At 39.2% G+C, this 15,068-nt stretch overlaps 1 protein-coding gene across 3 annotated transcripts in view; it reads left to right on the top strand.

Moving 5' to 3' along the window:
- The window catches only part of CHL1 (cell adhesion molecule L1 like), a 110,732-nt gene that overhangs the window by 47,460 nt on the left and 48,204 nt on the right, over positions 1-15,068 (top strand). For all 3 annotated transcript variants that reach the window (XM_004372697.1, XM_004372698.1, XM_004372696.1), the window contains 2 exons: positions 1,950-2,134; positions 9,125-9,253. In XM_004372697.1, the coding sequence (XP_004372754.1) occupies positions 1,950-2,134; positions 9,125-9,253 (314 nt within the window). The remainder of the gene's footprint in view (positions 1-1,949; positions 2,135-9,124; positions 9,254-15,068) is intronic.

Genomic DNA, 15,068 nt, shown 5'->3' with positions numbered 1-15,068 from the left:
TGTTCAGTTATCCACTAATAACTAACCAGTGGTTTGACTTACAAGCATATAGTCCAAGAATAATGGTTAAGAAGGACATAGATGGAAATAGCACAAATATAATAAATTACACTGATCTCACTTACATGAAATAGCCAAGTATATAGAGACCAAAGTTTATCAGTGGTTACCAGGGGTGGGTGGGAGAGAGGAGGAAAGGAAGACGCAATGCTTAGGGGACACTGAGCTTCCGTTAAGGGTGGTAGAAAAATTTGGTAATGGTTAATGTTGATGGTTGAGCAATATGATAAACATAAGTAATGTCACTAAATTGTACATGTGAAGATTATAGAATTGGCAAATGTTTTGTTACCTCTATATTTATCACACACACATACACACACACACAAAAACAGATTGAAGTATCTGACAAACTTAACTTCTAATAAGTTATTTATTATCATTTATTACCCCAGTGACCTTAGCAAATTAACTTCTTGTAACTTCAGATAATGATAATAATGCCTATCTTTAGCACATACTTAATAACTTAACAACTGTTAATGGTAAAAACAAAAGAAAATAATTAACATAATACGGTTAAGAAGAAAAAATATCAGCAATAAAAATAGCAAAATCAAGCTTCTTTCCACTCACTCATAAAGCCTGATTTGTAGGGAAAAAAAAATTATCCATCAATGCTTTCTACATAATTTTAAATCACATGAGTTATAGAGGGTACCAGTTCTTCACTGTCTGAATTCCAGGAGAAGGGATTTAAATCCAGCTGGGTTGATTTCATTCTTCTCTACCTCTCTAAGGTAGAGAAAGTGATCTTGGTGGTGTATACAAATTATCAGGTTGTTTTTTGGTTCTTGTTTGTTTTGATTGGGTGATCTGCTCTTTCAAAGCCCTAAGCAAGGGAGATTTGATTCATTGCTCCTTTCCTCTATTCCCCGGAAGAGCAAGAGAGCAACCTTGGTAACAGTATCTGCCTTGCAGACCCCAACATGCCCTAGAATGGGCTGTTCCTAGGTCTGACCAGCATATTTCACTCTCCCACAGAAGCCACATTCTCCAATATCAGCTTCATTAGAGTTAAAGGGCTATCATTGTCTCCTTCTGTTGACTGTTGTATCCTACTTTATCATGTTTTTCAAACTCATGCATAGAAGAAGGCTGCTATTTGTGGCTCCCTCAAACCACCTGCAGGGAGATTTTCACACTTAAAAAAATACCTTGTAGTACTATTTCTAAGGGCTCTGTCTTCATTTCCTACTGCTGCTGCAATAGAAATACCACAAATGAGTGGCTTTAAAGAACAGAAATACATTTTCACACAATTCTGGAGGCTGAAAGTCAAAATCAAGGTCTAGGCTGCGTCAATGCCTTCTGTGCACCTCTCTCCTAGAGAGGAAATCCTTGCCTTTCCTTGGCATTCCTTGGTGTTTGTCTTCTCTCTTTGTGTGTCTCAGTCTCTATTCTCTTTTTATAACTCAAAAATGATTAGGTTTAGGATCCACCCTACTCTGATATGCCCTTATTAACACAGCAATGTAAAACACCTATTTCCAAACAGGGTCGTATTTATAGGCATAGAGGTTAGAGTTTCAACACATTTGGTGTGGGAGGAGGGCACAATTCAATCCATAACAGGCTTCAGTTGTCTTTCTTCATCCAGTTACAACTATTCAGCACTTACATTTAGTTAGCCCTCTTACAGAGGGGCCACTGAAGATTTCAGAGGAAGCAGAATATTAAAGGAGCTTGTGATGAGACAGACTTGATGTAACTCCAAGGATCACCATAGATGGTGATATGCTCTGACAAGGCTCATATTATTTAGCAGAAACGCAAGCACATGTGTAAAAGCAACACAATAAGGAATGGGTTCTGATGGTTTCTTACATTTGATTTTCGACTTTCAAAAAATGTTTAGTTAGTTAGCTTGTTTATTTATTTATTTGCAGGCCAACTCCACAGGTTGAATGGGACAAACTGGGTGGTGATTTACCAAAGGGAAGAGTAACGAAAGAAAATTATAATAAGACATTGAAGATAGAGAATGTCTCCTATCGCGACAAAGGAACTTACCGCTGCACAGCCAACAATTTTTTGGGAACAGCCACTCATGATTTTCATGTTACAATAGAAGGTACTTTCTCCATGTTGATTTGTTTTTCTTCTATTAAAAAAAAAAAAAAGAATTTATACACATTGTGGGTCTTCTAAGGTATATATGTTAATACAGATGGGTAAGCTGTTTCAACTTTTAATTGTATATATAGTAAGTAACATTTCAATTAATTAGTTTTATTCTTTACCCCACAAAGCCATATAGAAAGGACAAATGACAAGGAAAGATCTCATGTTAGCAATTAAACCTTACGTCCTATATCATCATATTGTGAGAACTGATTTTTTATCATAAGATACATGAGACACTGCATGATATTAAGTTATACAAGAGGAAATAAGTGTTACGGTGAAAAGATCCTTGGGCCTGGAAGAAAGCCTGAAATTTGTTTCTTAGTCCTGTCATTAATTTGCTGTGTTTTTGATCGAGTTACTTCACCTTTCTGTACTTCAGTTTTTTCACCAGTGGAATGAGGGAGTCAGACAAATGATTGCTTTAGCTCTTTCCTAGATACAATTCTTTTTTTTGGGGGGAGGGGTCCATATCTTGGGTTCAGATGATAGTCAATGTGTTATTTGTGGGGAAAGAAGAATAGATTGTATGCTATAAATATTGATTCTCTATTACAAGGTCAAAAAAACATTACATTTAAGTCATCTTCTCTCCACAAATCCAAGTTTTTTGATCACTAGATATTTTGTTATCATTTGTTGTATTTACAGAAATAAAAAGCCAATGATGACATCATTTTTCAAAAAAGGAGGGGCGTGAAATGTAGATTTTTGGGGCTATGCCTGCTGGGCAGAAGTAAGGTTACCTAATCATCCTGTGAATTTGATTGATGCAGACTATTTTCCACCAGTCTAATCATGTTTTCTGTAAGTTTCATCATATGGTTTGGTTGACTGTATGGATCAAATTAAGGGAATGGTTACCACATTTGTACTTCAGTGCTGTGTAGGCTTAACTATTGAAAGGAACTGTCTCTTTAAGGGTACCATTTAGTAGACCAGTGCCCTAGGGCTCCCATCTATTTTCCAGTAAAGCTCACCTCTTAATGCTTTAATTTGCACAAGGAAAACCTAATGGTGATTGTTTTAGTTAATAGAAAAGGGGTGGGGGGAGACAAACACAAATTCCATTCACAAGTAAATGTTAGAATAAGTGTTTTAGTCATGCCACTGTCTGAAGTAACACTGTGTTTCCGGCGACTTCCCCACCAAGTGTATCATTGGATAAGGTATGAAGAATAGAAAACCAAAATGAGAATATCATTTTCCTTGATTCAACCAAAGCAAACCGTGTATAAGATAAAGCTCAATATTATGCATTAACATCAACATCTGCCAACTGTAATATATTCCACCGGAATTAAATTATTCACAAAGAAAGTCAGAGGAAGAGTTTGAGAGATTTTATCTATATTTTTAGTCATCATTTGATGCTTCTGTGTAATTTGAGTGTTTTTCTATTAAGTCCCCCTCCCCTAGTTCCTGCTCTCACACACATACTCAGACATGTCAAATTGTTTTCTGCTTTGACTCCAAGTTGCTGACTATTAGAAATCCTTCCAGATGGCTGGAACATTGCTACGGTAGCTGAATATTTTAACAATCTGGCCACAGTTTTCTTGACTCTAAGACCAAAGCTTTCAAAAGAATTGCAAGGGTTGCAAAAAAGAAAAAGAAAAAAAATCAAGGATGTAAAATTAATTATGCAATTTAAAATGTTGACTCTAGGGTTCCAAAGGAGTATAGGTGTCCTGAACAAATGCCCTCACTATTCATAAAACAGCTATTAGCACCACTGAGATGTAAATAATGTTCTTATGAGAAACACTTAATCCTTCCCTCTTAGTGAAAAACTACTAAATGTACCCTCAGTTGTATGTTTTAGGAGTTTCCCTTCATGCAGGCAAGTGAGAATCAAACTAAGCTCAAGAAGTCTTTTTTATTTTCTTTAAGGATGAAAGCAGTAAATATAACCTTCATTAATCATGTAGATGGATGAATTCACATTTATTCAATTTTCTTCTGCCTTTCTGCACCCTCTTCTTTCTTTTGTCTCTTGTTTAGAAACTCAAATTAAATAACAAGGATTAGCCATATGGGATAAGAGCAGCGCTATTATGTATTTTGAAAATCCAGGCAATTCTGAAAACACTCGTTTGCTTAAATCAAATCATGGACTGATGGACAGTATTGTATTCTCATCATATGTGATATTTCTTCTTTATTACTAAACACAATCAAATTTTGTGAGCTTGAGTTTAAGCTACAACAGTCTAAATATGTTAACAAACTGTGTTTGCAATGACTATGGAGCCCTGGTGGCGCAGTGGTTAAGAGCTTGGCTGCTAACCAAAAGGTCAGCAGTTAGAATCCACCAGCTGCTCCTTGGAAACCCTAGAGGGCAGTTCTACTCTGTCCTATAGTGTTGCTTTCCTAGGCATCCTTGGTATAAATAATTACACATTCAGTGAAAAGGGATGTATTAGGATGGCATCTAAAATATTCTAAAGTCAGAAATAAAAATATGATCAATCTCAATCACATTGCAACTGACTAAAAATAAACTCCCACCAACAATTTTTAAGTTGTAAACATTTGAATCATTTAAAGGCTTTTGAATTTTAGTCAGGGTAATAGGAACGTGTTTATAAACTCATTACCATCAAGTCGATTCCAACTTATAGCAGCCCTATAGCACAGAGTGGAACTGCCCCATAGGGTTTCCAAGAAGCGGCTGGTGGATTCGAACTGCAAACCTTTTAGTTAGCAGCTGTAGCTCGCTCTAGCTCACTGTAGCTCTCAACCACTGCGCCACCAGGGCTCCAATATATAGTTATCTATCCATAATATAATTTATAGTTGTTTTTCATTTTAAAGGGATGTCATGAACTAAGGAGCCCTGGTGGCGCAGTGGTTAAGAGCTCAGCTGCTAATCAAAAGTTCGGCAGTTTGAATCCACCATCCGCTCCTTGGAAACCCTATGGGGCCGTTCTACTCAGTCCTGTAGGGTCGCTATAAGTCAGAAGCAACTCCATGGCAGTGGATTTGGCTTTGGGTCATGAACTAAAATGCAATACAATCACTGATATACTTTAAAAAGCCTCATTTTCAAATAACAAATCTCTTCCTAAAAAATTGCGAATAAACCCAAGTATGATGAACCTAACGATTTTTGATTTATTAGAGTGTATTTAATTGAATCTGTGGTAAAATAATTTTACTAAGAAAATAACCACTGTGTTGTATGTTTTATTTTGTGTTTCTTCTAGTGATAAACATCTCTAATTAGCTTGATTATTATATTCTTAACGTTCAGACATTTGGGTCTCCGTTTTCAGCAGCATAATGGAAACTGATTACCTTATTTTTAAACTTACATTTATGAAAAAATAGGTAAAATTTCAACATAAGTAATTTTCATTGGTTACCATATATCTTAAAATAATAGATAAAAGAATGGAATTTGATGATGATGTTTACATTCATAATTTTTAGTTTTAACCATTCTTTCCTCTCTCTTGAGCCTTTTTTTTTTTTTTGCATCCTCTCAACTAGATCTTACATCTTTCAGGAATAGAGTTGCATGGTCTAAGCTCTGGAGCACATTTATTTCTTCTCTGCCCCTGCTTGCCTATAGCCTACACTCATCCACCAAAACTTTCCGTGTCCCTTAGCTTGTGTCCTCAGGCTCCACTCTGCCTTTTTTAGTGAATGAAGTTGTTGTTGTTGTCAGCCACCCTTGCATCAGCCCCCAACTCATGACAACCCCACGTACAACAGAAGAAAACGCTGCCCAGTCCTGCATCAGCCCCATGATTGGTTGCAGATCGGACTATTGTGATCCATAAGATTTTCACTGGCTGATTTTTGGAAGTAGATCACCAGGCCTTTCTTCTTAGTTCATCTTATTCTGGAAACTCTGCTGATACCTGTTCAGCATCATAGCAACACATAACCCTCCACTGACAGACGGGTGGTGGCTGCTCATGAGGTGCGTTGGCCAGGAATGGAACCCGGGTGTCCTGTATGGAAAGGGAGAATTCTACCACTGAACCACCACCGTCCATATAGTAACACATTAGCAACTAGCTAATCTGTCAGTAAATGTGGGCAATTATCAGAGGGAATGACTAGAAGGCAATGATTTCCTTCCAGTAATTTCCCTTCTTTGTTCCCTATGCCTTTTTCACTGCAGTCTTTGGGGATTGCTCATTGCAATTCAATTCAAAATCATTTAACATGCGTCAGTTCTATACCAGACAGTGTGTCAGTGGAGGAGACACGAGAAAGAGTAAGATTCTGCCCTGGCTCTCAGAGGTCACTTTTCCAGTGGCTCTCACCACTGACTCAAACAGTGAGATTCTCAGTCTGGGCTAGAAGTGAGGACAGTGTGTTGGCAGACCCAAGAAGATGACGTTTCTGAGCAAGACAGGCTTGAAATCCCTCTCAAATTGCATGGCAAAGTTTACATTCAGTCTAGCCCAGCTTACACATACGGAGAAGCAGGGATGAGTAGAATAATACTAAATGTTCAAGCATTTGTACAGAAAGCTTATGAAGAAGGGTTAAGGTAAAATTTAGTGATGATTCCTAGTGAATTCTCAAAACTTCTTGAGTCAGTTGATGAACGTTGGGGGACCTTAGTTTTGGGAGCATAAAGTGAAAGCTGGAGAATTTGGCAAGCCTTGGTGTCTATCTTTGGCCCAAATCAATAAAATAGCAATGATTGAGAAATAAATAAAGCCACATTCACTTTAGAGTCACATATCACTCACCATATAGGTTCTGTCCACAGATCCCTGGAATGGTAAGAACAGACATTGGGGCTTCTTTTACTGATGACTTTGGGCAAGGTAGATGACTTCTTCAAAGCTCTGTACTCTCATTTGTAAAGTGAAAAAGTTGGCTGCAATGATAACTAAGTCCTCTTTTAGTTCAACAATAATAGATCTTACCGCAGACACAAAGGGCTTGATGAAGCTTGCAGGATGAGACTAGAAATAGAAATCTTGATTTTCTTATGCATGAAGATGCAGAAAAATATCATTGCAAGATCTTTGTTTTTACATGCTCTGAAAGCATGTAGCAGTAGTAAGTTCAAGTAGTCCCTGACTTACGACGTAGTCTAGTTACAGCGCACCGCACTTAACAACTGTCCTTTTTTTTTGGTATGTACTATTCGTAATCATGTTGCAGTGTGTAATTTGCTGCTGTTACCATCTTCAGATGTTTACTCGCAGATGTTCAGTTTTATGATTTACTGTTCAAAACACTGTCAGATTTATAAAGATACTGATAATAAAAAGCAATAATAATGAAAACTGAAAAAGAAAAAACAAAAATGTGGTATTTGACTTATGTCAGAACCGACGAAACCCCACGTAAGTTCCCTACACAGTAGTCTTAGTTTTCTGCTATAAATTGATCATTTCCACATTAATGGAATTTTTATCTAAAACTTACAAATGTTTAATTTTTCTGTGGTTGTATGAAAAAACTGAAATACAGTTAATGACAATAACATCAAAAAAATACACACATACAAAAAAAAAATCCTTCACCTCAGAAAATGATATGCAGTTTATTCTTTGGACTATTGCATTTTAAACTAAATGGACAAATATTTACAGAGTCTACAGATTATAAATGCAGGTATTTAACTTGGGATTTCACAATTAAGTCCAAACCCTGTGGAATAATTACAAAGGTACTTATCTTGCTTGGACTTGAACTTGCCAGTTATTTGTATACTATCATGTCTTCTGGTAAATTAATAGGCATTTTCTTTTCACCTAATCTCTTTTTTCCGCCTTTACTTTAAAAATGTACATGGAATTTTTCATTTTACACATAGCTATATTTTTTAAAGACCTTCCTTTTTGACTAAAAACGGAAATACAAAAATGTCTTGGGGGAAATAACCAAGCAACACTTGATGGGAATTACTACCTGCAGGTATTATCCAATTTTCTCTGAAATCAAATCATCCAAACCATCTACACTTTAATCTTAAGTCTTTTATTCACTCCTGACATAGTAATATACTTAAGGTGACAAAACATGACAGTAATGTTTGCACTGAAAGAAAAGTGTCTCATTTTGTTCTGAAACACCACTGAGAATTATAATATTGGAGCATAAGGGCATGGAAAGAGTCAGGTAATTTAAATGTAGCTTTTCCTCTATTGTTTTGAGGGTGAAAAGCTGTTATTTTTACGCTTTCCCGCTTCCCCTTTCCAAAAATAAAATCTCTAGGAAATAATGTTTTCCAAATGCATTAGATAGATAGGCAGATATAGATATGTAAATGCTAACAAGTCATTATTAAGAAATATTTAAAATCAGTGCTGAAATTTTTAATTACTTTTATTAACAATAAAATAATTCTCAAAATATAAACAAACAAAACAACAAACGTGTTGCCGTTGAGTCGATTCTGACTCATAGCAACCCCATAGGATAGAGTAGAACCGCCCCATAGGGTTTCCAAGGAGTGGCTGGTGGATTCGAACTACTGACCTTTTGGTTAGCAGCCGAGCTCCTAAGCACTGCACCACCAGGGATCCTCTCAAAATGTATTTACTAAATATCGGTCATTTTAGATGCCAAGCGCAGCCTGAAAATAAGATATAACCAGCACTAAATAAACTTACCATCTGCTTACTCCTCCCTCATTTTCTGTCAGTGAGATGGCTATTTGTGTAGCTAAGTAAAGTGGTTGCAGGTAACTATTTTTAGTATGTTGATTTTATTATACATACTAAGACCCACCACGCACGCACGCGCGCACACACACGCGCGCGCACGTACACACACACCCCATACAACACAAAAACAAGGGCCACCTTGTTTTGTAGAGCAAGCTGATCAAAAAGCTGCTATGAAACACTTGATGGTGACTGCCATCTGCTGGTGTATAGTAGAAATACAGGCTTTAATACTTTTGGACCTTTAAAAATAGTTGAAATAACGGATGAACTATTCATTTTCTTCCCAGAGCCTCCTCGCTGGACAAAGAAACCTCAGAGTGTCGTGTATAGCACTGGGAGCAGCTATATCTTGATATGTGACGCCGAAGGAGAACCTCAACCCACACTCAAGTGGAGAGTGAATGGCGCCACTGACTGTAAGTGGCAAAGCTAATTATAATGTGATGCTCTAGACAGTTGTTTGATGGGATGGTTAATGGTCAGACACCAGTTATGTGTAAAATGTAGGTGGGACGTGGCAGGACTCGGCAAGACTGATCTAACCAGAGAATCAGAAATTGCCTCTTTTTAAGTAATGTCATTGTTGAGACTTGATACTCATGGAAGAGCCATTAAAAAATGTCTACTGGCTTAGGCCATAATAAAAATTATATATGAAAACGAGGTAAAAATAAATAAACCAACTGAGCGAAAGAGGACGTATCAAGAGGGAAGCCAACTGCTTTTCTTCTCCCTGAGAAGAAATAGGTAAAATAGCCTAGTGGTTGAGAGTCTAATTGGAGGTCAGTACCTCGCCTAGACCCAGACAACAGCGACCCTTTCCTGAACTCTGCCTTACAGGGACCTGCTCTAACTACCCTTGGGCATTCCTGATTCCATGATGTGAGAAATCTATAGGGCCAAGAGACATGCCAAACCTGGACCTCTGCCCTCCCCTTCCCTGCCCATTCTAGACCATCCAAGACCAGTGCATCTGTCTCTGAGCTCACTCCAGATGGGCTGTGGATGGAAAGGCAGAGATGGGCCAGGGCTGAGGGCTACTCTCCCTTCTCCACCATTTTCCAGCATAGAACTCCCAAGAGTCCAGAAATTCTAAATGTGAACTGAAAGCTCAGATCATTTTTAATGTATTTTTTAAGGTGGTGGTTGTTAATTGCCATCAACTCGATTCCAAGTCATGGTAACCCCATGTGTGCATAGTGGAATTGTGCTCCAAAGAGTTTTCAAAGCTGTGACCTTTTGGAAGCAGATCACCAGGCCTGTCTCCCAAAGTGCCTTTGGCTGGGTTCGAACCACCAACCTTTCAGCTAATAGTCGAGCACTTAACCGTTTGCACCACTAAATTTGAAGCTAGAGCTCAGGTCATTTTTAATGCATTTGTTAAGGTAGGAGGATAAGCCACATAATATTTGTCAATTGCTTAGCTCCATTTAGAGTGTTTACGGTATTGAGACACATGTATGTAGCTTCCATTTGTTATCTTGCCCTGGGTCCTGGTGGCCCACAGACCTGGGGCCTCATCTGGACTGTGCACCTTCCTAGCTGCACGGTGTCGAGCTTTTTAATGAATCTCCTCAAGCCATAGTTTTTCAACTGTAAAACAAGGATAATGGTTGTGATTGAATGAGATAAACATAGCAAACCACCTAGGAGAGCACCTTGTTTATTAAAGCATCATGGGTAAGTTTGTGAACTCTGCAGCCAGACTGCATAACATTGCATCCTGGCTCTACCACTTACTAGCTGTGTGGCTGGGCGTATTACTGAACCCCTTACCACTTGTTTTCTCATCAGGGAAATGGGGATGAAAATAACACCTACTGATGAGAGTTTTATGTGAATTTCAGGAAACAGTACACAGAGAATGCTCAGCACAGGGACTGCCACACAGCACTCGCAAAATGTTGTTTGTTATTGTTTTCACATAGCAAGTACTCGGGAAACCTTAGCTCTCATCATTAATACCTTCAACTATGGAACTTTATCCTCATCTCTTTAGAGAACAGAATAAGATTTGAAAAATGAGGCTTTAGGGAGATCACCCATTGCCGTCAAGTCCATTCCGACTCATAGCAACCCTACAGGACAGAGTAGAACTGCCCCATAGGGTTTCCAAGGAGTGGCTGGTGGATTCAAACTGCTAACCATCTGGTTAGCAGCCATAGCTCTTAACCATTATGCCACCAGGGCTCCTTAGGGAGATCAGAGGGAAATAAAAACTTTTTGTTGTTTATAAAAAATACTAAGGATGCTATAATAAGGAATGCTGATTCTCTGAAAACATAAAATCATAACATTTTATATTTGAATGGTGTTTGACACTATATGAAGGGCATTCACAAATGGCTTTGAATCACACACAAAAAAACCCCTCAAAACTTCTAAAGGAACTATTACTATTCTCATTTAACAGGTTCACTCATCAATAAATAGACATTGGGCTAATTCTTGGGATACAGCAGTAAATGAAACAGATAAAATCCCTGCTCTCCTGGGGCTGATATTCTAGTGGGCAGAGACAGTCAGTAGACAAGTAAGCCCATAAATGTATACTGCGGTGTGGTAAAGTAGAACATAGCTGGATAGCTGGATTGTTGTTGTTAGGTGCCGTCCAGTCATTTTTGACTCACAGTGACCCATGTGACAGAGGTGAACTGCCCCATAGGGTTTTCTTGGCTGCAATCTTTACAGAAGCAGATTCCAGGTCTTTGTTCATGGAGCCACTGCGTGGCTTCAACCCTCCAGTCTTTTGGTTAGCAGCCGACCGCTTAACCATCGGTGCCACCAAGGTTCCTTATTCTTATTGTTGTGTTGTTAGGTGCTGTCGAGTCAGTTCCAACTCATAATGACCCTGTGTACAACAGAATGAAACGATGCCCCATCCTGCACCATCCTCACGATTGTTGTTAAGCTTGAGCCCATTGTTGCAGCCACTGTGTCAGTCCATCTCACAGAGGGTCTTCCTCTTTTTTGCTGACCCTCTACCTTACTAAGCATGATGTCCTTCTCCAGGGACTGGTCCCTCATGTCCAAAGTACATGAGATGAAGTCTCACCATTCTCGCTTCCAAGGAGCACTCTGACTGTACTTCTTCCAAGACAGACTTGTTCATTCTTCTGGCAGTCCGTGACATAGGGGGTATAATGTAACTGAGGTTCAGAACCAAGGCTTACTATTTTATTTTAAGATAATAATAGTGAGGCTCTCTGGTAATTCACCTTTGAGTATAAACCTGAAGGAGGTGGGAGAGGGGTCAGTCATGCAAATATTCGTGAAAGAACAGTGAAGGTGGAGGGTTTAGAGTGAGCACAAAGACCCCGGGTGCATTTGGTGTGTTTGAGCAAAAGCAAGGAGGTAGGTGCAGCTGAAGTAGAGTGAGTGAGGAGGGGAGAGTGCTAAGGGACGAGGTCTGTTAGGAGGTGAAAGGGACAGACCATATGCAACTGTGAGAGTCCAAGCAGGGTCTTTGAATTTTATTTGTGAATAAGATTGGGAGCCCTTGAAGGGTTTTGAGCAGAAGAATGACATGATGTATCTTACATTTTAACAGAGGATTCTTCTGGCCTCTGTATAGAGAGTTGACTATGTGTAGGGCCAGGATGAAAGCAGGAAGACCAGTTAGGAGGCTGCCTGAAAGACACTGGGGCTGAGTGCTAGGTTGGTAATGGTAGGGGTTATTCTGGATTTACTCCAACAGTGGACCCAACAGGGTCCAACAGTGGATGAGGAGGTCAAGGATGAAAATAGACTTATGGAAGATTTTTTTTTCTTAAAAAAAAAAAACAAAAACTTGTTCCTGCTGAGTCAATTCTGACTCATAGCAATCCTATAGGACAGACTAAAACTGCCCCAGAGGTTTTCCAAGAAGCGACTGGTGGATTCAAACTGCCGACCTTTTGGTTAACAGCCAAGTTCTTAACCACTACGCCATCAGGGCTCCTATGGAAGATAGCCCAACTAAATATTGGCAGACCTAGAAGCCAAATCCACCTCTTTGGTCAGTGTTCTTTTCATAGCTCTTAACTGCAGCTGTCTTTGTGTTATGGATTGAACTGTGTCTCCCCTCCTACTCCAAAGATATGTTGAAGTCCTAAACTTGGGTACTTATGAACATGACCTTGTTTGGGAGTAAGGTCTTTGAAGGTGTTATCAGGTAAGTTAATGCCAGTCATACTGCATAGGGTGGGTCCTATTCCCATCGGAGTACTGCCCTTATAAAAGAGGGAAATAGACACAGATACACACACACAGGGATGACAGCCATGTAAAGCCAAGCTAAAGAATGCCAAGGAATGCCTGGGGCTACCAGAAGCTGGTAATGGGAATGGGAAGTCCAGAACACTTAATTGTGCTCATGAGGGACGTGAACATAGATCAAGAGGCAGTCGTTCGAACAGAACAAGGGGATATTGTGTGGTTTAAAGTCAGGAAAGGTGTGCCTCAGGGTTGTATCTTTTCACCAAATTTGTTCAATCTATATGCTGAGCAAACAATCTGAGAAGCTGGACTATATGAAGAAGAACTGGGCATCAGGATTGAAGGAAAACTCATTAGCAACCTGCATTATGCAGATGACACAACTATGCTTGCTGAAAGTAAAGAGGACTTGAAGCACTTACTGATGAAGATCAAAGACTACAGCCCTCAGTATGGATTACACCTCAACATAAAGAAAACAAAAATCCTCACAACTGGAACAATAAGCAACATCATGATAAATGGAGAAAAGATTGAAGTTCTCAAGGATTTAATTTTACTTGGATCCACAATCAACACCCATGGAAGCAGCAGTCAAGAAATCAAACGATGCATTGCGTTGGGAAAATTTGCTGCAAAAGACCTCTTTAAAGAGTTAAAAAGCAAAGATGCCACCTTGAAGACTAAGGTGGCATGACCCAAGCCATGGTGCTTTCAGTTGCCTCGTATATGCATGTCAAAGCTGGACAATGAATAAGGAAGATGGAAGAATTGATACCTTTGAATTATGGTGCTGGTGAAGAACATTGAATATACCATGGACTGCCAAAAAAATGAACAAATCTGTCTTGAAAGAAGTACAGCCAGAATGCTTCTTAGAAGCAAAGATGACAAGACTTCATCTCACATACTTTGGACGTGTTATCAAGAAGGATCTGTCCCTGGAGAAAGACATCATGCTTGGTAAAGTAGACTGTCATTGAAACAGAGGAAGACCCTCAAGGAGATGGATTGACACAGTGGCTGCAACAATGGGCTTAAGCATAACAATGATCGTGAGAATGGCACAAGACCGGGCTGTGTTTCATTCTGTTGTACACAGGGTCACTATGAGTCGGAACTGACTTGATGGCACCTGACAACAACAACCAGAAGCTGAAAGAGACTATGAAGAATCTTCCCCTAGAGCTGACAGAGAGCATCGTCCTGCTGATGCTCTTAATTCAGACTCCTAGCCTCCAGAACTGTGAGACAATACATTTCTGTTCTTATAAGCCACCTACTTTGTGATATTTTGTTGTGTTAGCCTTAGAAAACTAATATACCTGGCTTCCCTGCAAACAGGTCATAATCATTCACAGGTTGGGATGTTGGATGACAGTGGGTTGACTAGAGGATTTGAAATCTAATTGAGTTTATAGTTCTAGAAATTGCATACCCTTTATACAGTAACATTTCAAAATTAAATCAGATTACTATAATTTTTTGCAGGTCTAACATACTTTGCATGCATCGCTCGCAATATTTCTGAAACTCATAGCAGCACTGCCAAATAGATTTTATCATTCTCTAGTTTCCAGATGTGGCAACTGAGACTTAGAGATACTAGGTGACTTATTTGAGGACCCAAACCAAGTAAATTTTGACTTGGAAGTGATCCAGTAATTATTAAGTCCAGAGCTGAAAATTTTCCCACTATTTTGCACATCAATTTCCATTGAGCTAACCAAAGACAAAACTGACAAAGAATTTCTGAATTATGTCAGGACTAGCGTGGTTTGTGCTTGACATTGATGAAGAACCTGGCTTTCTTGAATCCTGGGGAGCCCCTCTTGCTCCTTGCCAGTTGGCAGCATTACTCGGCAATTTCCACACCTAGCCCAGAGGCAGCTTTGAGCAACGTTTATTTCCTTTTTATTTCAAACTTGAGGCCATAGTCTCATTTCTTCTTTTGGTGATACTCTGAAGGAGCCCTGCTGGTGCAGTGGTTAAGTGCCTGTCTGTTAACTGAAATGTCGGCAGTTCGAACCCACC

Source organism: Trichechus manatus, unplaced genomic scaffold (genome assembly GCF_000243295.1).
Source record: "Trichechus manatus latirostris isolate Lorelei unplaced genomic scaffold, TriManLat1.0 scaffold00020, whole genome shotgun sequence".
NCBI lineage: Eukaryota > Metazoa > Chordata > Mammalia > Sirenia > Trichechidae > Trichechus > Trichechus manatus.
The sequence above is the reverse complement of the archived record's forward strand: the minus strand, read 5'-3'. Positions and strand labels throughout refer to the sequence as shown.